Raw genomic sequence first — 21,202 nt, 5'->3', positions numbered from 1 at the left:
TAAAGAAATGGTAAGTGTCTGTATAAACAGGTTTACCCTGTTATCAAAACCTTATACTCCATCCATAAACAGCTATAAGTTTTATGTATCCATTTAAGTAATTCTAATTTTCACTGCACAACTTAGAGACATTAATATCAATAAAAACTCACTTGAATTTACTGCTTCCTGAAATAGGATTATATATTAAAACAAGTATTTGCCTCGGCTTATTTCCAAAATGATAATTGCTGCTAGCCAATATGTGATTTAATTTGAAATGATAAATCATAAAGAGTATCTAGTAACATAAAAATATAACATACTTCTAATTATATCTGTCTGGTGGTGTTTGGATTATTAAGTCCTCCGTCTCTGTTGATGGTGGTGTGGGCATCAGAGTTGATATTGTGTTACCCATTTGTGTTGATGATGGTTCCTGCAAGTTTTCTGACCTAGAAATGCCATGACAGTTACAGAAATAAATTGAATACTGCCTAAACACATGTCATGTCAGCATACAAAAGCAGGCTACTGATAAAATTGAAGACATTCATATCAAACCCATCTGAACCCTTGACCAAGATATTAGAGCTTGCCTAATGTTTTAAAGTTAACATAATGATAACAATACTTTATGATATATTCCCATGGATACCATAACCTCTATATTAAAAAAAAACTTATCTTCTGCTTCACCAACCATAGATTCATACGTGTAGATATTTAATTAACATACTTCCTAGGATATAAAATTGACATTTAAAAATCACAATGTTCAAACAGAACTCTTAATCCTTTCTGCAAAGGTTATTCTTCCTCTACTTTTGCGAATATTTATACAAGATTATTTTAATGCTAAAACTCTTTCCATGAGCAAGAGAAATCTTTCCTCTTTCTCCACAGCTGTCTCTCAGGATATCTTCCAGTTCTAAACATAACCTTAACCCTACTCCCTCCTCTTTTCTACTCCTCCTTATAGAGAGGAATCATCTGTCATCCGTACCACTGTAGCTCTCTGTTCAAGATGCTTCCCCATTCTTGTCTTCTAAGGTATCTCTTCCACATCCCAGTGAGAGAGACTTCTGGATTGTTTCTATGTGATATTTTTGTGTTTCTTTGATTTATATGCTTCCATGGCTTGGATGGTGCAGCACAAAAATTGCACAGTTTCTTTTTAAATTCAAATAGATGACTGTATAACAAATCACATGCTAATGATTATCTCTATAGTTTCTGCTGTCACTGCCTAGTATTTTTCTATTCACATTTATATCCTGTACTGGCTGGTTTTGTGTCAACTTGACACAAGCTGGAGTTATCACAGAGAAAGGAGCCTCAGTTGAGGAAATGCCTTTATGAGATCCAGATGTAAGGAATTTTCTCAACTAGTGATCAAGGGGGGAGGGCCCAACACAATTTGGGTGGTGCCATTTCTGGGCTGGTAGACCTGGGTTCTATGAGAACGCAGGCTGAGAAAGCCATGGGAAGCAAGCCAGTAAGTAACATCCATCCATGGCCTCTGCATCAGCTCCTGCCTCCTGATCTGCTTAAGTTCCAGTCCTGACTTCCTTTGGTGATGAACAGCAATGTAGACAGTGTAATCTGAATAAACCCTTTCCTCCCCAACTTGCTTCTTGGTCATGATATTTTGTGCAGGAATAGAAATCCTAACTAAGATATATCCCATCAGGAATTGCTGTCTACCAGGGGAGCTGGAAATATGGCTGAATATTTTATTCTATTAATCCTATAAAGTACAATCGCCATTTCATCTTACGGCTCATCTGGACCTACCTCAGGCTTCTAATTTCAGTCCATTTGTTTGTTTTGTGTTTTCAGCACACAGGTGCTCTCTGCTGGAACCTATGCTATCTCCTATGACAATCTCTTCCCAATTGCAAGTCTTAAACTTGGACTGAAGAAATGGCTCATCAGTTTAGACGATTTGGTGCTTGTTCAGAGGACCCTGATTCAGTTTCTAGCACCTATATGAAGTTTTCATAACTGCCTGTAACTCAAGTTTTAACACCCTTTTCTGGTCTCCACACATACCAGACACAAATGTAGTGTACACACACACACACATACACACACACACACACACACAAACACATAAAATAAAAATATTCAATTCAGTATTTTTAAAAATGTCTATCAACGGTCTACTTTTATAACCATCTAATGTCAGAAAATGTCCAGCACATGGAAATGAGTTTTCCTTGAGTATTCTCATGATAGGTATTTCCAGATCCCTTAGAATTAAAAAAAAAAAAAAAAACAAAAAAAAAAACAGAAAAACAAAAAACAAAAAACCATCCCCAACTACCTCCAATGTTATTAATACGTCTGTCACAGCCCATTATCTTATATCTTACCTTTTCTTTTGGAAATAAATACAGAGAACAGCACTGATGATGGAGACGATAAACAAAATGATGAACACACTTGCAGTTATCACCCATTTTACACAAGGATTTGTGGTACCTAAAAATCAAGAACCAGAGCACATTATTTTTCTGGTCACACTGTGCTGCTGTCTTGAGGCCGTTAATTTGTAAAGCTTTCTTGATTTGCTACAGCTTAATTGACTTTCAGATTTATTCTACAAGAGGCTTTGTCATTGCCATGAAACAAAAAGCAAGATCCTAGATGGCAGTTTCTAATTCCCTTGAATGTAATTAGGAATGTGCATGCTTTTCAGTGAGGCACTATGGCTGCACCAATGGGGTTTGATCTAGTTTTTACAATCTTTTCAACAAGATTCTACAAAGCCATTTTAGATAGGTGGAGGAGATTGAATGTGAAGAATTTTACACAGAAATATAAACTCTTTTTGGAAGGTAATCCCAACAAAGCAGAAACTACACCTGGAATTTCACCAGAAGGAGAAATTCATACCCCTAGTATTTAACATAAAAATGAGCAAGGCATAACATTTTTCTGAATTGATAAATTGCTTACTGTTGACACTTGCATTTTAATAAATAAAACTAACCTTAATAAAACAGAAGACAGATTTATAGAAGATACTTATGGTATTTAGTTTATATAATCCAGCTTTATGTGTTGAGAAAAATTTGACCAGAAAAAGGATTGAGCCAGCTTTAGCTTCCTTATACAAACATAAAACAAATACCTGTAAAATTTCTTGTGAATCTTTAAAAACAGCATTAGAACACATGAAACATCAACAGAAGAATGAACTCCTAGGGTGAAGGATGAAGACGATTGGTGATGAGGAAAGAAATGATGGAGGCCTTTCACGCTTTTACTCCCAGTACTGTGGGGCAGACAGGGTGAGCAAACCTGCCAACCCCCTGCTGTCTCTCCAACAAAAACCTGGAGAAACCCTCTCTGATTTTATTCTCCGAACCAAAATAAATCTAGACAGAAAAATTGCCAACCCCACTGCCAGAGACCTCCTCCTTAAAAATATTGTGTGGGAAGGTATGACTTCTGAATCCAGGCTAGCTTGACAAGGTCTCTGAGAGGAACACCACGATAGGTGGATTGTGGCAACCAAAGACATAGGAACCACTTCAAACCAGATTATACCCGTGGCTCAGGCATTTGCAGCAGCAGTAAAAGCAGAAGTTCAATGCAGACAGCCAGGACATTGGAGAAATGAATGCCCACAAAATTCTCTCCCCACAACAGATCCTAAGCCCCCCCCAGGACAGTTTGTCCCCACTGTAGAGAAGGTTCCCATTGGAGGAGACAATGCAGTGCTGAGTATGATATGGATGGTAAACTACAGGAGCCTTTAAACTTCAAACGGGGCAGCCCTCAGTTTTGACAGTAAGAGGGATAAATACCCCCCTAGAAGTCTTATGGCTATCCAGCATCTCAGAAAGCTCCCATCCTAAGTTGACCATTAAAATAGACAAAAAACCATTCAAGTGCCTTCTCGACACTGGAGCAGAGAGGACAATTTTAAGACAACAAGAGATCCCAAATGGCTGGCAACTGATCCCTGGACCCCAACTACTAGGCACAGGGACACCTCTAATGCTTTCATCACCGAACAGGCCAATAAGTGGGGAGGCCCAGCCCGGAAGGAGCCACTGGCCTCATCTGCCCTCTAGTGGCTCAAGTAGCCACCAACCTTCTAGGAAGAGATACCCTACAAGCCCTGAAGGTAGTCCTTACCACCCAACCAGAAAGGGACTATATTAAAATAAAAGATATTACCTATGAGAAAAATAGTACCAGAGAAAATTCTAAAAACCCTCCCCCAAATCACTCCCAATTCTAAAGGTCACTGTTAATTCTCCCTTCCTTGGTTGGCCACCAGCGAAGCCATCTGGGCCCCAGGGTAGATGTCTAGGAAGACGTTTAGAGCCCTCACACACCTGGTAATAGCACATCTCATACTGCCACACATCTGCCCCTCTCAAATCCCTGCTAAAGTTCCTGTTAGCAACAAACCTTTATTATATAAAAATGGAAACCTAAAAGACCCAAAGCATAGCCAATTATGCTTTGTTCCCAGACACTCCTCCATACAAAAAGGATTTTTTTTTTTTTTAAATCTCAGGCCCATCCTGTAGAGTCAGGGTAAGGTGTTACTCATTCACTTTATGCCTTGACAGTGAACACTTTAAACTCAGGACCGTTTCTCTTCATCCGGACCTGTCACCAGGAACTGTAGGAAAGCTAACGGCCGGAGTTCCCCCCATCTGTCGGCCCCACTCGCTGACCCTCATTTTGTTCTCAGCTCTTTGGCGATATCCAGTGGTTCCTGGGTGTCCAGGAGCCTGAGAACCTGGCAGCTCCGGTCATCCATTCCCACGCCACAGACTTTGCTTCTCCACCCTCCGAGCCTGGTTCCAGTGGCTTCTCGCAGCCGACGCCCACCCAGCAGCGGCGTGGAGTAAGAATAGTCAAATATCCCACGTCTGCTCCGCCACAAGCATGACCACTTGGAGAGGCAGAACTAGGACACTGGACTCTCTCATCACTAATCCAATAACTGCTTTTCACTCCCTCCGGCCCTGACTGTAACCAAGACCGTTTCTTCAAAGTTGTCCTTTCATCTCCTCCCCTTCTACATTTAGGATTTGCCAGCCAAGAAAAATAGTGGAAAAGCTGACCTGTCTGCCAAAATACACAACCTCAGCTTGGCAGAATATGACTGTTTGCCCTTCCCCCACCTAGACCAGCCAAAGACAGTAGAAAAACACACCTGAGGCCCCAAACTTTCAGTCTCTGTTTAAATGCTTATTTTCTTTAACAGGAACACCGAAGGCAATGTTCGTACTTCTCAGTCCCAAATCCCCATGCCTCTTTGCTTAAATGTCTATTTTCTTACTAGCATTCATAATTTCTGTCCAAAAGTTTTCCACTGTTAATCTATTTCCACAGGCCAAAACAATATCCTGATAACTATTATTAAATCCTTAATCAACAACAAAGCTTCCTTTTATAGACAAGCAGTTACTGCCTATCTCAGATAAATAATTAACATAATATTTTCTTCCTCGGCCATCCAAAGCAGACTTAAAGGACATCTTCCAGTACAGAATTCTTCTAACACCCTTCCTTTTCTGAGGCGACAATAGATCGTGATGTACTCCCAAGCAAACCTTCACAGGCTGCCCACCCTACACAGAGCCCCCCATTCTGGGGCTCTGCTCCTCTGTTGTGATCACCCCCACAGGTTTGTCTACAGTACTGCTCCCATAGACCAAGCTGAGACCAACTGCCACCTCCTCTGACCTGCCTGGGACAACAAAGTTGCCTTCCTCCACACACTCCATCTGACTGAAGATTCCCGAGACAACACGCTGAAATCTATGGAGAACTGCTGAGACCAACAGAGGAGTCTCTGTTAGTCTCCCCTGGTGACAGCCACTCTCCAGTGGCTATTGCCACTGATGGCCCTGGTTAAAATAAGTAAGTCATGAGGCCAACAGTCACAAATCTGGGAGAGTAGGCCAAGGGAAGAAGAGGTGTGGGGTGCTATGGTGGGAGTGGGAGGAACATAAGAAAGAGGAATCAGAATTCATTGTATATGTGTGTGAAATTTCTAAAGATGCATCTTAACGAATAAAAGTTTCTGAAAACAATTTTTAAATTAAAAGCTTGCTTCTCCACAGAAGGAAAAATGTCATCAAAAACCTTGAAGAACATGTTTATATACTCTCCCAGACAATAGAAAAAAAATCATGGATATTAAGATGTAGTAAAAGGTTAACCAAGATTGTTTAGTGTACCTTTAATAAGTTGTTTATAAAATGAATCCATTAAAAGAACTGGAGAAAATTCTCCATGAAATGAGAATACATTCAGAATTTACTGATGCATGGTGATTCTCTGGAGTTCCCGGGCTAATGTGACACATGACACATGACTCGTCACTGGTTTATACAGTCCAGCTGTCAATCATCCTACCCTGATATTGGAGTAGAGCAGAAAGGTCTCATTAACCAATTTATATCATTGCAGTCTCTCATCTCATTATCACCATAGGAATTTCATGAGAACTGTCAATAGACAGGAACATGATGGATAGCCAGAAGTTTACTGTGCTGTGTCACCAAGTGAGGGCCTGGAAAGTTTGTCAGCTTGCACTAGATAACATGAGAGGGAAAATGCACAGAACTTCTTTATCCTTCTTTTGATTTTCAGTAACCTTCTGTCTTGTCTAGGTATAATTTGAAGTATGTATCTATTTCACCTGATTGTATCATGTTCTTAACAAGACTGAGAAAATTATCCCTAACATAAACACTCAGACACAGCAAAAGTAAATGTCCTTTGTTGGATGATATTATGAAATCATTCATTATAAAACTTTTATGCACAATTTCACTCATGAGATATATATATCATATATATGTATGATATACGTGTATATGTATGATATTTCTATGTATATATAATATATATGTATATATAAGTGTATATACATATGTACATATATATACATGTATTATGTATGAGACACTTTATTGACTTTCTTGAGGTTGGAACATAATTGATAGTTATTGTTAAAACACATGGAGTATTACATAAAATACCCATTCCTACTTATTATATGGCTATATTGGTTTTGAAAACAGAATAATAAATATTGGCAGTGATGTAAACAAAACCCAAATAGACTTACATGGCTATTAGGAACTTGAAACAGTTTGACCTCTGGCAGCTTTTGAAAATACGGGACATTTAATCTATTGTATAACCCACAAAAGCACTTCTGGGTTCGTTATTACTAGGGAACTGAAAAATATGAATATATGTTTACATAAAACCTTGTGCATAAATGCTCAAGAGGAATTTTTCAGAGCAGTCAGAAATATAAATAATTCAAACATTATTCAACTGATGAATCGGTAAATGAAGAGTGGTGTGTCTCTACTGTAGAATACTTTTGACTCATAAGAACTGAATTATTGATACATGTCAACACATAGCTAAACACTGAAAATACACCTTGTGAAAGAAAGCATTCCCAAATGGCCTCATACAGTAGTGTTGCATTTAAAGGAAGTAACCACCGTCAATGAATCAGCATAGATACTATGTTAATAATTGCCAGGCAGTGGGAAAGGCACTCACTTCAGTCCTTGGGAACTTTTGATACTGCACAAGGTGTTTTGTTTCTTCAGGAAGTGATAGATATGTTCTGCAATTAGACATCCAAGGTTATCGCAAAGCAATTAGAAAACACCAACACCTTACAGATTATATACTTTATTATGGCAACTTCTGATTAATAAAACATAATTGCCAAGGGCACATACAGGTGTTCTATGATGTTCTCACAAATGCCGTGAACTTTGTAAATATATAAAAAGTAACTGACTTTCATACTATCAATGAACTAATTGTACAGTATGTAAGTGACATGAAAACAAAGTTGTTAACAGCAAACTGGAAACTTAAAAATCTAAATTATGTCTGCAATTTCATAGACATACAACAGAAAACAAAATAAACCATGAAGTTAAGAGTGAAAAACCACATAACTCCTTATTTGAAGAGTTAATAGTCATTTGCTTCAAGATTACTAAAAATAGTAACCTGCAGATCGAAGACATTTAGGAAGGTGTGTTAGTGGCACCAGCCTGTTATTATAGCAAGTGTGCAGACTGAATAGCTGGACTATAGAGTGGACAGAGTAAATCTAAGCCCAAACTTGGCAACCAAGTAAGATTCTAAAATAAATGGGGGGGGGGAGAAAGTTGGTGGAAAGAATGAAGAAATCAAAGCAGAAAAAAAGAGGGAAGGAAAAAGAAAAGAAACTCTAGAGATATGTCTAGTTTGGGTTTTGAGCACCTCTCTAGCATGCACAAGGCACCTGGCTTCAGCCCCAACCTAGTTCACCTCTCCCCCCAAAAAATAAGGCCTTAAATTGGATAATTCAAACATTATCCAGCTGATGAATCAGTAAATGAAGAGTGGTGTGTCTCTACTGTAGAATACTTTTGACTCATAAAAATTAAATTATTGATATATGTCACCACATAGCTAAACACTGAAAACACACTTTGTGAAAGGAAGCAGGGAACAGGGCAGTGAAAGAGAGAGACACAGTAGAACAAACTCTATTTACATGTGCATTCGTGTGTGTGCGCACATGCACGCATGCACACACACACACACACACACACACTGAGAAATGTCCTAATGAAATCTAATAATTTAATGTTTTGTATGGTAACTTAACAAAGCGGAAAGTTAATGTAACAATATCAAAAGCTACAACCAACATGCCATGCTTGGGTCACGATGGCAGTCCTTGTGAGTAGCTTAAGGTCACCATATTGGGAAGGAGTCATTGTGACAGCATTGCCGACACTGAGGATTTTCAGCTCCCTTTGTTCTAATGGAACATCCTACCATGCCAAGCCTTCCAGTTACTGACCAGCCCTGTGCTACATGGAGGTGCCCAGTGTTGGATTTTCTAACCTCTTATTAGAACATTAAGTCGCCTGTTACACTGTATATTAGCTATAAATTAAAGAAATATGAGGAGAAAAATTATATATGACACAAAGGCAGAAAGTGTGCTCCCAAGAGCAGTACCAAAGCTGAGAGCTTGTAGGCAAGAACTTTCTGAACAGAACTCAAACAGAGAGATGAAACAGTGAGAACTAGAAAGGTTATTTCACAGTAACAGAATCTATCAGAGCGAATGGCCCACAGCCACACTTCATTTCAGACATGAGCTAACATCCAGAATTTACAAAAGAACTGAAAAACCAATAAACACCCAAACTGTCAGTCGAAAAATGAGCTAACAAAAAAGAAAAACACACCAGTGGCCAAGTGTGTGTGTGTATGTGTGCTGTGTGTGTGTGTGTGTGTGTGTGTGTGTGTGTGTGTGTGTGTGTGTGCTGTGTGTGTGTGTGTATGTGTGTGTGTGTGTGTGTGTGTGTGTGCAGGCCTAATTATGGTTAAAGTATTTTTAAAAATTTAGAAAAGAGAATGAGAGAAAGTAACCATATTAGATGATGAAGTGGGATCAGGGTGAGGGCACACAGATCTGTGAGTCCTGGAAGAGAAAATAGGTCAAGAGTCTCTACAGCAGGAGGCACCAGGTGGCAAGGGCATGGGGAAAATGGGAGGAAGAGAAACCATAAAGAAAAATCACTTTATCTTTAAAATGTCATGATACAATATACTGATTTAGACAAGAAAATTATTCCGAATGATATTTGCCTATCCTTGTAGACCTCAGCCTTGCATAATCGTCATCAGAGAGGTTTTATTCAACAAGCGATAGAAGCAGATGCAGAGAACCACAGTGAAACATGGTGCAAATCTCTGGGAATCTCCCGCAATAAAGGAAGAAGGCTGGTAGAAGCCAGAGGGGTCAAGAACACCAAAAGAACATGGCTCACAGAATCAATTAACCAGGGCTTGTACGAGCTCACAATCTGGAGGACTGCCAGACTCTGTACTAGGTTCTCTGCATATATGCTAGGGTGGTGTAGCTTGGTGTTCTTGTGCGACTCAGAGCTGGCTCTGAGTCTTTTGCCCGTCTTTGGAACTCTTTTTCTCCTACTGGGTTACCTCATCCAGCCTTGACATGGGTGTTTGTGCCCAGTCTAATTGAACTCTTTTATGCTATGTGAAATTGATATTCCTGGGAAGCCTGTTCTTTTCTGAAGAAAAGAAGGAGGGGTGGATTTGAGGGAAAGAGAACAGGAGGGAAGAAGTAAGGGTGTACTCAAGATGTAATATATGAGAAACAAAATAAATAAATTATTTACTTAATTAAAAACTAAAATTTTAAAGTAATAAAAAGCCAATGGCTGTTACCAAATTGATGGAAAAACAAACAAACAAACAAACAAACAAAAAAAACTACCCAACATAAATTAAAGGGTTATGAAAGTGTTTTTTTTTTAAGTATTTGACAGAAAAATAAAAATGGCTATCATTGCTTCAAACAAAGAAAAACCAAAACCAAACTCTATGAATGAAAAAGCCAGAAAGCAGTCAAGCAAACAAACACAGCAAGGCAAAGAAAATATCTAGTGAACCCATAGCAGCATGCAGGGTGAAGGGGGAGAGTGTCCGCATCTCTGATATGGTTTTTAAATAGCATCTCTCTCTATAGCACTAGTTGTCTTGGTATTCACTGTGTAGACCTCGCTGGCCCTAAAGCCACAGAGATCCTAATGCCCGCCCCCCAAGTTCAGGGATTAAAGTGTGTGCTACTGTGCCTGGGTTCCATGTTTATTACTTAATCATGTATGTACTTTATACTGATTGACTTCTTCAAAAAACAGGTGATTTGTATCAATACTTTTCATGATTGATTTTTAAAGATACATACCTATCCTATTTCTTTCATGTGTGTATAGGTGTTGATCTATGCATGTATAAGAACATGCTTGTTGCAGACATGTGTGTGTGTGTATGCATGTACTATGGAAGCCAGAGATAAACCAGAGAAGCTGTCAAACTTGTTTCATTAGAATTATTTTGTTCATACTAGAGTTTTACTGAGAGCAGAGGGTCACTGGCTATTCTAGGCTGTCTGGTCTCTGAGACCCCAGAATTCCCTTGTGCTTGCCTGCCCAGCACTGCAATTACATGCACATGCTCATAACTGGCTTCTCATGTGGGTGCTGGGCAACAAAGTTGGATTCATGCTTTCAGGACAAGCATTTTACAGACTAGGCTGTTTCCCAGCACCAGCACCTCCTTTAACGCCACCATTGTCACTTTTACTTACTTTCTTGATTGACTGGCAGAGGGACTATCTTCTCCTCATAGGTTACTGGGTGAGTCATGGATACAACCAGGTTCTGGAGACCCAGGGACCTCGAGGTTTTCAAAGAGATGTTGTAGATTTTAGTGACGGTCACTGTGGCATTGGGGTTCTGTGTGACATACTCTTGTGGTGGATGTGCTGTGACTTCTGGAGGGTGTATGGAGATTCCAGGGGCAGGTTTTCCCACAGCAGAACAATGAAGGTTGTAAAGATCTTCAGAGCCAGGAACAGACTGGAGTTCAGTTACTAGTTCAGATACAGCTGAGGCAAAGAGAGGGAAAGAAAATTACTACAAAAGCAGGCCATACTAAATTCTCTGCTGCGAGAAGATGACATTTCCCCCAATTCTGTCTGACACACAAATGCTGAAAACATCCCTGTCTGATACCTCCTGACAAATGTCATAAGACTTCCAATATCTGTCCACTGACTGCCGACTTAACTTCCATGCAACTATAAATTATATTATACACATCCATCTCAGCACTTTGCATATATATCAGCATAATATAGAACTTGTGTTATTACTAGTGCTGTGATTTTACTTATTGGGAGACTGGGAAATACAAGTTCTCTTAGCTTTCACCCTCCATTAGCCTTTGGGGTCTCTATTTTTGTCTCACATCTTCTACTCCATTTAGTAGCAACACTCTGCGCCCTTCTGTGTTTTCTCTTCTTAATCAAAGCCAGTCAGCATAATTTAAGGAAATGATGTCATGTGTGAGACAGTGCTACCTGAGCACACCATGTCTATTGGCCTCCATCATTTTCTCCTGCCCAAGTAACTTCGATTAATCATCACTAGCTTTTTATTATCTAGGTTTCTGTCTACGGACAACGTCCTTAAAAGCTATAACTCCATGGTGTATACCCCCATAATGGGACCCTTAAGGAAGAGGTTACATACTTAAAATGTTAAGGCAGGTTTGCTCTCCATGGCTGCCTCGTGGAAAAGTGTTAAACAAACACTTGTAGCAGGCTTCATCTTCAAACGTCACTCCTTGGATAGTCATGAAGGAGGTGCTGGGTTCCAGGATCTTGCACTGCAGCCTGTTTACATACGGTGAGAGAATCTTTTCTCCATATTTATGGCTGTAAGTGCCAATATTTAGAGGCAAAGCATCTTGAATTTTCTGCCAGGTAACTTGTAAAACATTTGCCAGACTTGTCAGGTTGCAGAAGATGGTAACATTTCTTCCCAGGACAGCCGTCTCATAATTCTTATGCTTTATTCTCTGTGCAGACTCTGGAACATTAAGGAAAATATAGGTGCATCCTGCCCCAGATGTCCTAACAGCACTTCTCTTTGCCTTATGATAACCATTTTTATTGCCTCTTCTACACAATAGAAAATGACACACTCTAGACTGAGGATGTATGATTACAAGCAAGTTTGTACCAAGTAGTTTTTCAAAACCAGTGAATCTAAGCTGTACAAAATCATGAGAAGCCTCTTAAACACATCAGACACCCTGTGTTTATCAGGAAGTTCTGTGTTCAAGTTTCACATAGACTGATCTGTAGGACTGTTGTCTTCTAGCAATATTTTACTTTCCTGCATCTCAGCATTCTTATCTCCATGAAAGCCTTAACTAACACTACCTCACAGTGTTGAATCAAATGAGAACACAAAGTCATCTGACAGTTAAAACCACTACAAACACTTCAATTTTCATAAGTAGTTTGTTTCTTGCCTTCAGGGAAGAATTTAAAACACACAAGAAAACCCAAATTATCAGAAGGAAAAGGAGAAGGGAGAAGGAGGAGGAGGAGGAGGAGAATAAGAAGAAAAAGAGGAGGAGGAGGAGAAGAAGAAGAAGAAGAAGAAGAAGAAGAAGAAGAAGAAGAAGAAGAAGAAGAAGAAGAAGAAGAAGAAGAAGAAGAAAAAGAAGAAGAAAAAGAAGAGGAGGAGGAGGAGGAGGAGGAAGAAGAAGAGGAAGAGGAGAAGGAGGAAGAGGAAGTGGAAGAAGGAGAAGGAGAAGGAGAAGGAATAGAAGGAGAAGCAAGAGAAGAAGAAAAGGAAACAGTCCAGCTGTCCATCACCGTTTCTCTACTGCTTAGCCCATTGTCAGCATTTGTTCCCAGGTTCCCTTTCTCTTCATAGTCAGAGTTATACCATTACAGAAATCATTCTCAGTATGCATTTTACTTACGGTGCTAGGGGTTGAACCTGGGGCTGCTGCCCTCATGCTAATAAAAGGCTTTGTCATTAAATCTCAGCCTCTATTTTTCTTTCTTTTTTATCGGTTATATTATTTATTTACACTTAAATATTATCTCCCTCCCAGATTTCCCCTCCTCAATCCCCATATTCCATACTACCTCTCCTCTGCTTCTACGGGAGTTACTCTCTCACCCACCCATCTACTTCTGCCTCACCACCCTAGCATTCCCCTATGCTGGGACATGAAGCCTCCATAGAATCAAGGGCCTCTCTTCTCATTGATTCCTAACAAGGCCATCCTTTGCTACATATGCAGCTGAAGCTATGGGTCCCTCCATACGTACTCTTTGGCTGGTAGTTTAGTCCCTGGGAACTCTGGGGGTTCTAGTCGGTTGATAATGTTGTTTTTCCTATAGGTTGCAACCCCTTCAGCTCCTTCAGTCCTTCTCCTAGCTCCTCAGTTAGTGTCACTGTGCTCAGTCTGATGGTTGGCTAGAGCATCTGAATTGATATTGGTCTTGCTCTAGCAGAGCCTCTTAGGAGACAGCTATACGAGGTTCCTGTCAGCAAGCGTTTCTTGGCATCAGCAACAGTGTCTGTCAGCCCCTCTTTTGGGTTGACCATATTTTTTTGTTTCCTCACCTCAAATATTTAATAAAGATTATAGTCTAGGGTTTTAATTATGCTTGTAGTGAGGATACATGCCCTTGAGTGCAGGTATCCACAGAAGCTAAGGGGTCTTTGGATCTCCTGGAAATTGATGACAACCATGGTGAGCATTGTGATGTGGGTGCTTCCAACAAAACTGGGTCCTCCAAGAGAGTATTATTTGCTATTGACTTTAAGCACTGGGCCACTGCTTTAGACCATTAACCCCAATTCTTAAAGGTCCATTATAGATGTACATAATCACCTTAACCTACGAGGAAAACCGATGACTTAATGCTCTTTATTCAGTCAGTCAATAGGAGCAGAAAATAATAGGATGGTGTTATATAAATTTCTAAATTAGGTCAGCTTGCAATGATAGACAAATACATAAAGCAGATTATTTATATAACAAAAAACATCTTAATGAACAGGAAGAGTCTTGAGACAAGTCTGTCTCAATTACAACACATGTATGCTGCTAAACAGTGAACACAGTCGTAATTCCAAGAAACAAACAAATGTTGTTAGCAGGCCTGCTACTATTACAGTTACATAAAACTGATATATTTACACGAAACTATCTAGTTTCAGCAAGGGATGCACCTTGGAAGCTGTGTGCCTGCCTCCATTCACACCTTTCCCCCACTTTATATAGGTACTGTCTCACAAATGCTCATACTACACGATTTGTTAGCTGTGAGGTTATACACACTCGTGATTAGCACACAGAACCAAGCAAATATCCCTCTTCACTCCTTGTGTAGTAGTAAACAGCTTGCCAGGTAGTACTTATTTGTCATTGACTTCCAGATAAATATCTGTGAAAAAAAATTTTTAAATGAAGAAAAAAGAAAAGAAATGAAAAAGACAAAAATAGAGTTACCTGATTCTTGCACACAAAGAAGCATTAAGAGATGGGTGATGCAAAGGAGGGAAAGGTTCATTGAATCTGTTGGTAGAGCTCTTCACTCGTGGTCATGGTCTCTTCTTCCCTAACTGGGACTGCAATATCTTCCCTTTTCCCACCAAAGCAACGTGGTTTGCATGAAAGGAAGCCTGGGCTTATTTCATATTTAACCAGCATAACACTGAATATTTTTTACCCTTTGAAGAGAGAAAATAAAAGGTTTGTATCATTCATTCACAGGGTGATTAAGTTCTGACTAAAGCCTCTTAACACCAGGAAGTCAACTACCTCCTGGATCATTTCTTTTAAGTGTAATAAAAAATGTAATAAAAATTTACTGCTTAAAAAATGTCTCAATGTTCTATATGGCTTAACGACATAGTGCTTTTTATAAGGAATGTCCTTAAAACTAAACAACGAAAGGAATCCTTATCTGGAAGCTGGTGCTACATTCCATCCACATAGAATCAAAATAAGCCAGCCTCAGAAAGACAGATGTCAAGTTTTCTATATGTGTACCTTAGATGTGTAGACCTAATGTGTGCATCTCTATACATAACTTGAAAGCAGGAGTCAATAGATAGGAAAGAGAGTAGGGAGAAGCCAAAGGGAGAGAAGAAAAAGGGAAGGAAAGGAGAGGTTATGGAAGTGAATATGGTCAGACTACATGATCCATTCAAAAGAAATCATCTTTATAGGACCCATGCAATGATCACCTGTCAAAATCTATGATTTTTCTGCAAGCATAAATATTCTTACTTCATTTAATAATATAGTTCTATCTTTTTATATAAGCACAATTCCAGATTTATTTTAAAAAATCAGAGTTCCCTTCTGTGGTGTCCTAGCATTAGAGAAATAAATAACCAGAAAGAAGAAATAAATAACTGGGTGAATGGAAAGAGAAATTAATCTCAGGCAGATTTTTATAACAACCCTTTCCTTTGCCAATACCTCTCACCCTCTCTATGGCTCTTGGGACGTAGCACCTGAGCAGGCACCTCAGTCCAGGTAGAATGTAGCTGGCACCAAGGCATGTCTGCCCTGCCCAGGAGGGAGACAGGCCCTAAGATCATGTTTCCAGCCCTTGATAACTTTAGATCTGCTCTCCCCAGGCCAAGGCTGACGCACCAACTGGAGGCACCTGAGGTGCAGGGATGATGGTGGTGGTTGTAGAGAAAGTGAGCTAACAACCCAGGCAAAAGAGGCTGAAAGGAGTTCCAGCCCCCAGCCCAGTTTCACCCAGTGCCTCAGATCCTGTCCCATCTCTCTTCTCACTTAAAGCCAGAAGGCTCTACTCTCAGCTGAGGATCTTCAGGGACAGCTCAACAAAGGCACGGATGAAAACTGAATTTTTTGCTTTCAGATATCCTGGTGGGAAATGAATTTAGTGTAGCCAAAGCCCAGAGCACTTTCATCCAAGAAAGCCTCGCCAAGTGCCAGGCTTTTGGAATTTCATCCAGTTTGGATCTGGGTGGAAGGTCTCAGAGACATGCTGTGGTTTAGCCAAACCTAGACGCTCTGATCCAGCATAGAGATTGTGACCCGGAGGGCAAAGGACCACTTAAGGAGATTGTCAAAGGTGCCTGGCACCACAGTAATGTAGATGGAGAGGTGTGTGCCCTCATCATTGCCATTGGCATTAAGAAATGCAGACACCTACAGCTTGTAACCAAATTTGTGGGCTAAAACACTACAGGTTAGGCTTGGCCTTTGCCTTTTGGAGACCACGCCCATAGATGCCAATCTTCCAGATAAGCACTCCATCACTCCCTATGGATAGCTTTCCAGCTCTCTCCGCAGCTCCTGTGGCTCTTGCCACTGCCTGCTCACCAGGGCACACATCATAGCCAGATGTGGTTTTGCACTTTCCTCCATGTAATAATCTCATTTCGAGCCTTGGGCACCTGTGCTTGCAACCAGACACTATGAAAGGGCAGAGTACAAAGGCGGTGCTGCAGCGTTCCTTCAGATGGGTGGGCAGGACCTCCCGAGCCACAGTGCTCATTCCACATTAGTTGGGGCGGGGAGCAAGAAAGCTGGTACTGGTGACTCTGGATGTCATAAGAAGTTCCTTGGTACATGCAGTTGGCACAAGTCTGGGTGTGCTTGGGGCACTCAGAAGAGGCATGCTGGGCCACCAGTCGCCCCGTCACGCGGGCAACACACTTGTTCTCACAGTACACACTCACTTGGGGACACATGTCCTCGTGATTCTTGTAGGCTTCCCCATGAAGTCACAGCCATGAAATTCATATTTGAGGCTGAACTTAGGGCAGTCCTGCTGCAAGTGGGAGGGCAGGTAAGTCCGACTCAGCTTGGCTGGGCAGCGATTCGGGCAGGGGACTACGTTGAAGCTGCAAGTGTTCAAGTGGCCCTATAGATGACAAAGTGTCCCACTCTAGAGACAGCCCTCCTCGCTGTGGATGCAATCAGAAATTTTGCATTCAAAATATCTATAACCTTACCCTATCCAGAAGACTTCCTGTCATTTGAATTCAGAGAAAACATTGTCCACGTGTGCATGGGCAGAAACTCACTATACCACATCTTAAATGTGCATGATAAATGTACTGTGTTACATTTACTGTATTTACAGTTAATGGAATTAACACATTAACTGGAAGATTCTTTTCTTGACCCCTTGTTAGTTCTCTAAATCAGCACAGCTTTTAATTTTTCAGTGCCTTTAATACACAGAAAATAGATGCTGTTTCTATGAGCCAATCAAGTCAGGAGTTACGGCCCTCCAGCCAATAGGCACATAGCAGAGGCGGGGCTTGGAAGAAGTAACTGACAGTGGGGTTGCAGTTGGTTTTGGACAGTTCTGGAGTGAGAGGAAGTTCCTAGCCTCAACTTCTCACATTCTCCAGGACACTCCTGTGCCCCGGATGGTGAGCCTTCCTGTTGTTTCTCTTTCTAGAAGTTGACCTTTCCAACTGGTACTTGGTCTCCGAACCTCCTCAGTTGGAAGATCAAAGGCAGACACCACATTTAGCTTTAGAGTTTTCTCCTCTGTCTAGGCTTTTGTGCCTTTCTCATTACAACCAAAGACATTTCTGCCTTTCCCCTCCATTATTAAGCCTTTTAATCAGTCTGGTAAACTTGAGTAACTACTCACTACCACATGGATAATGACTTCATATTGATGAGGTATCAAGTAGTCACTTCCTAAAAGAAAATCGGGTCACACATGGTGAGCCTGGGCTGTTCATTACAAGTTACCAGCACTACTTAGTAGAACTCCCTCCCTCTTCATGGTCAGTGAGTATGAAGTCCTTTTAATGTCTCAGAGTTCTCTAAGGAGACATTGGGACCCTCCGTTGTATCCAACCCCAATTGTGAGGCTTGTGCTACATAGCTTGTTCATAGGAGTAGGGACCCCATTGCACACTGTTTGAAAACTGTTTGAAATAGTTCCTTCTTTGCATTATTACAAGATGGGTAATTGCAAAAAAAAATTTTTTTTCATGAACAAAGTGAATGAATGCAACTTCCATGCTATGACAAAGGGAACCTCTGAGCTTTGGTTGGTTGACCAGAAAGGGTGATCTACATGCCATTTTTGATAGGGTGGACATTAATATCTCTACTCACAAACAAAACAAAAATATTTCATTGGTGAAATAATGTCTGAAACTATATGGGAAATATCATTACTGTTTTCATAATGAGAATTGGACTCATACATTTATTGAAACAAATTAAGCTGATTTATTCTGAAGAAGATAAAGATGACATTTTCAATCTGGTTGTTCTTCCTGTATCTTCTGTACACACATCTTTAAAATATTAAAGAATAGTAATATTAGCATTCACAAGCTAACTTGAAATGAAATATTTTATGGGGGAAAAGCTATTTGGTGTACTTTAAGTCAAACTTGCAAAGGTTGCAGCCTAAGTATTTACCACACCATAGATACTATATGAAAAAATTATATAATTTTCTGGAACTAGTCTATCAGAATTAAATGTTTTAAAATGGTTTGGGAAATGAGTAAAATGTTTCTGGAACTATGTGTTCTGATCTCAGTTCAGAGCTAGAGACCCCTCTGCTGTATTAAATTCTGAAGGCAGTCAGCGAGGGTCAAAATGGAACTTGTATAGTTCCCAAGCCCCAGGATCCAGCATTCTGGATCAATTACATTCACCTCTGAGGATTGTAACCAGGTATCAGGATTCTTTTTCTTTTCAGCTTTCCAAGTGTTCCTGTTGCTGCTGAGATGGAGTCTTAGTCAGAGACATAGCTGAATGTCTTTGCTCTATTTCCAGGGCAGTCTCAAGCTCTGGTTTTGTTCTGTCTTCTTTATTTTCAAGGTAGGCAGTTATGTAGCCCGGTCTTCGAATTTGCTATGTGGCCAATGATGACCTTGAACTTTTTGTTCTCCTTCCTCCATATCCTTAGTGCTGGGATTATAGGCATGTGTCACTGTGGTTTGTGAAAGCCATGCTGAGGACTGAACAAAGCAAGACCTGTAGCCACTCACTCACATACTTAGCCCTATCTTAAGCTTTTGATACATTAAGAATACATTCAAAAATATATTCTTTGATGAAAACACACACACACAAACAAACTCTAGAATTTGACCTGATCTTTACACTTAACACTCAATGTTCTGACAGCCTGACTGATGTGCTCTTAGCTAGATACAAATAGTTACACATAGCATCAAGTTTACACATGAAATGGCCAGGAGTGATGTCATTTTACCAAGGTACTACCATGATTCTACACAGTGATTACTCTAACTGCTACAAATAGTAAAATTTGCTAAGCACACATACATATATGATTGTAGGTGACTTTGTCACAGACCTAATCACAATCAATGCTTAGCTTGGAGACTGAAAACTCAGCAACAGTTTCCTTTGAACAGAGAGAGTTACAGTCATTGTTAATAGCTACATACATAAATCACCCTGGACATCTAGGTGATCTCCAGGCATACTACTCAATATAAGTATAGTTCCTCAGGAGATAATCAATTCAGAGAGCAAAGTTACATGGGATAGAAAATTAAACAAATTTCCAAACAAACCAACTGAGTTGGAGAAAGCAGGCTTTTGAACTACAAAGAGAAGGTGGACATACCTATGTGTCCAGGCAGCCTGAGCATGGAGTTTGTGTTCATGTGATCCAGTCACTATAAATACTGTGTACAAGTCTTATTGATGCTAATGATATAGTAACACAAAGAAATCAGGATATATTATTTTTATCAGAGAATTATCTCATCAGTGTAAAGACAGAATAGAAAATTCCCTGGGTGAGGCTCACATGGGTTTTACTGTTCTGTTTACAAGTTTATTTCAAAGTTAAACATAAGCATATATTTCTTTAATTTATTTTTCAAAATATTGTTTGGAACCAGAAAAGTACACACACACACACACACACACACACACACAAACACACACACACACACTTATATAATGACATCAACCTGTGTGTGAGTCCTTGACCTACCCCACAAGATAAGATTTCTTAAAGGCAATTAAAACGTTGAAATAAAGTTATCGTACCGTGTGAAGAAATAAGTTATCTGGATGTGGCTATTGTTCATAGTTTTAAACTCTTATCTGACTCTTGGCCTGATAGTGCTCCACATGAGATAAAAGCAAGTCCTGGTTGTTATCAACATAGTTAATTGTAATCTGGTGAAAGTAACATGAAAGTCAAAATGTTCTTTCACTTTCTCAGACAATTAGATAACCTACACTAGCTTATGCTCTCAATGGAGGGAGAAAGGTTCTGTGGAAATTTTCTTGGGGTAGTTAAACAGGTTCAAAATGGATGATGGCTAGGTAGCAGTCAGGAATGTGAATGGATACAGAGCATCTCTAGCTAGTCTCTATTACCCAGGATTGTGCATTTTACGCTTCATTCCAGTAGGAAGTGTCACAGGAAAGAGTGGCATTCCTAATGTCTATGGGCCATGAGTGAGCATCTGAGATTCTTAAAAAAGAAATATGTGATTTTCTTCTCGTTTAGAAAAGCATTAGGAAGACACCAAGAAGAAAAGCTCTATCCCTTTGATTCTTTGTGAGTTTTTCAGAGACACATAGAGTTTGAGGCAAACTGTAATTAAACACGGAAATGGAAGAATTTGTTGCGAATTTAACTTCAAGCGATGGTGTCAAAATGAGTAAAGCATGGGTGGATCTTCTCAAAAGTGTGTTTTTGAGCACTCCCCAGGACCTCCCTGAAATCATCCTAATACTATCTTTGATCTGTACGATTGGAGGTAAGCTAAGACACCCC

The 21,202-nt window shown here is 40.0% G+C and overlaps 2 protein-coding genes and 1 pseudogene across 3 annotated transcripts in view; 1 reads left to right on the top strand and 2 right to left on the bottom strand.

Moving 5' to 3' along the window:
• Positions 1-307: 307 nt before the first annotated feature.
• Positions 308-15,974, bottom strand: LOC308422857 (OX-2 membrane glycoprotein-like; the record flags this gene model as incomplete). Its single annotated transcript, XM_080919502.1, has 5 exons — positions 308-434; positions 2,358-2,466; positions 11,177-11,476; positions 12,123-12,461; positions 15,899-15,974. The coding sequence occupies 5 exons, from the start codon at positions 15,972-15,974 to the stop codon at positions 308-310; spliced, it is 951 nt and encodes a 316-aa protein (XP_080775628.1).
• Positions 15,975-16,299: 325 nt separating this feature from the next.
• On the bottom strand, positions 16,300-20,504 carry LOC308422856 (TNF receptor-associated factor 4-like; annotated as a pseudogene). Its single transcript has 2 exons — positions 20,464-20,504; positions 16,300-17,294 (listed from the first exon to the last, which is right to left on the bottom strand). The product of its transcript is annotated as a TNF receptor-associated factor 4-like (transcript).
• Positions 20,505-21,109: 605 nt separating this feature from the next.
• The window catches only part of SLC9C1 (solute carrier family 9 member C1), a gene marked incomplete at its 3' end in the record, with an annotated part of 70,902 nt that continues 70,809 nt past the window's right edge, over positions 21,110-21,202 (top strand). The window contains exon 1 of the mRNA XM_080919501.1: positions 21,110-21,185. The remainder of the gene's footprint in view (positions 21,186-21,202) is intronic.

This window comes from Micromys minutus (genome assembly GCF_963924665.1).
Source record: "Micromys minutus genome assembly, chromosome: 7".
NCBI lineage: Eukaryota > Metazoa > Chordata > Mammalia > Rodentia > Muridae > Micromys > Micromys minutus.
The sequence above is the reverse complement of the archived record's forward strand: the minus strand, read 5'-3'. Positions and strand labels throughout refer to the sequence as shown.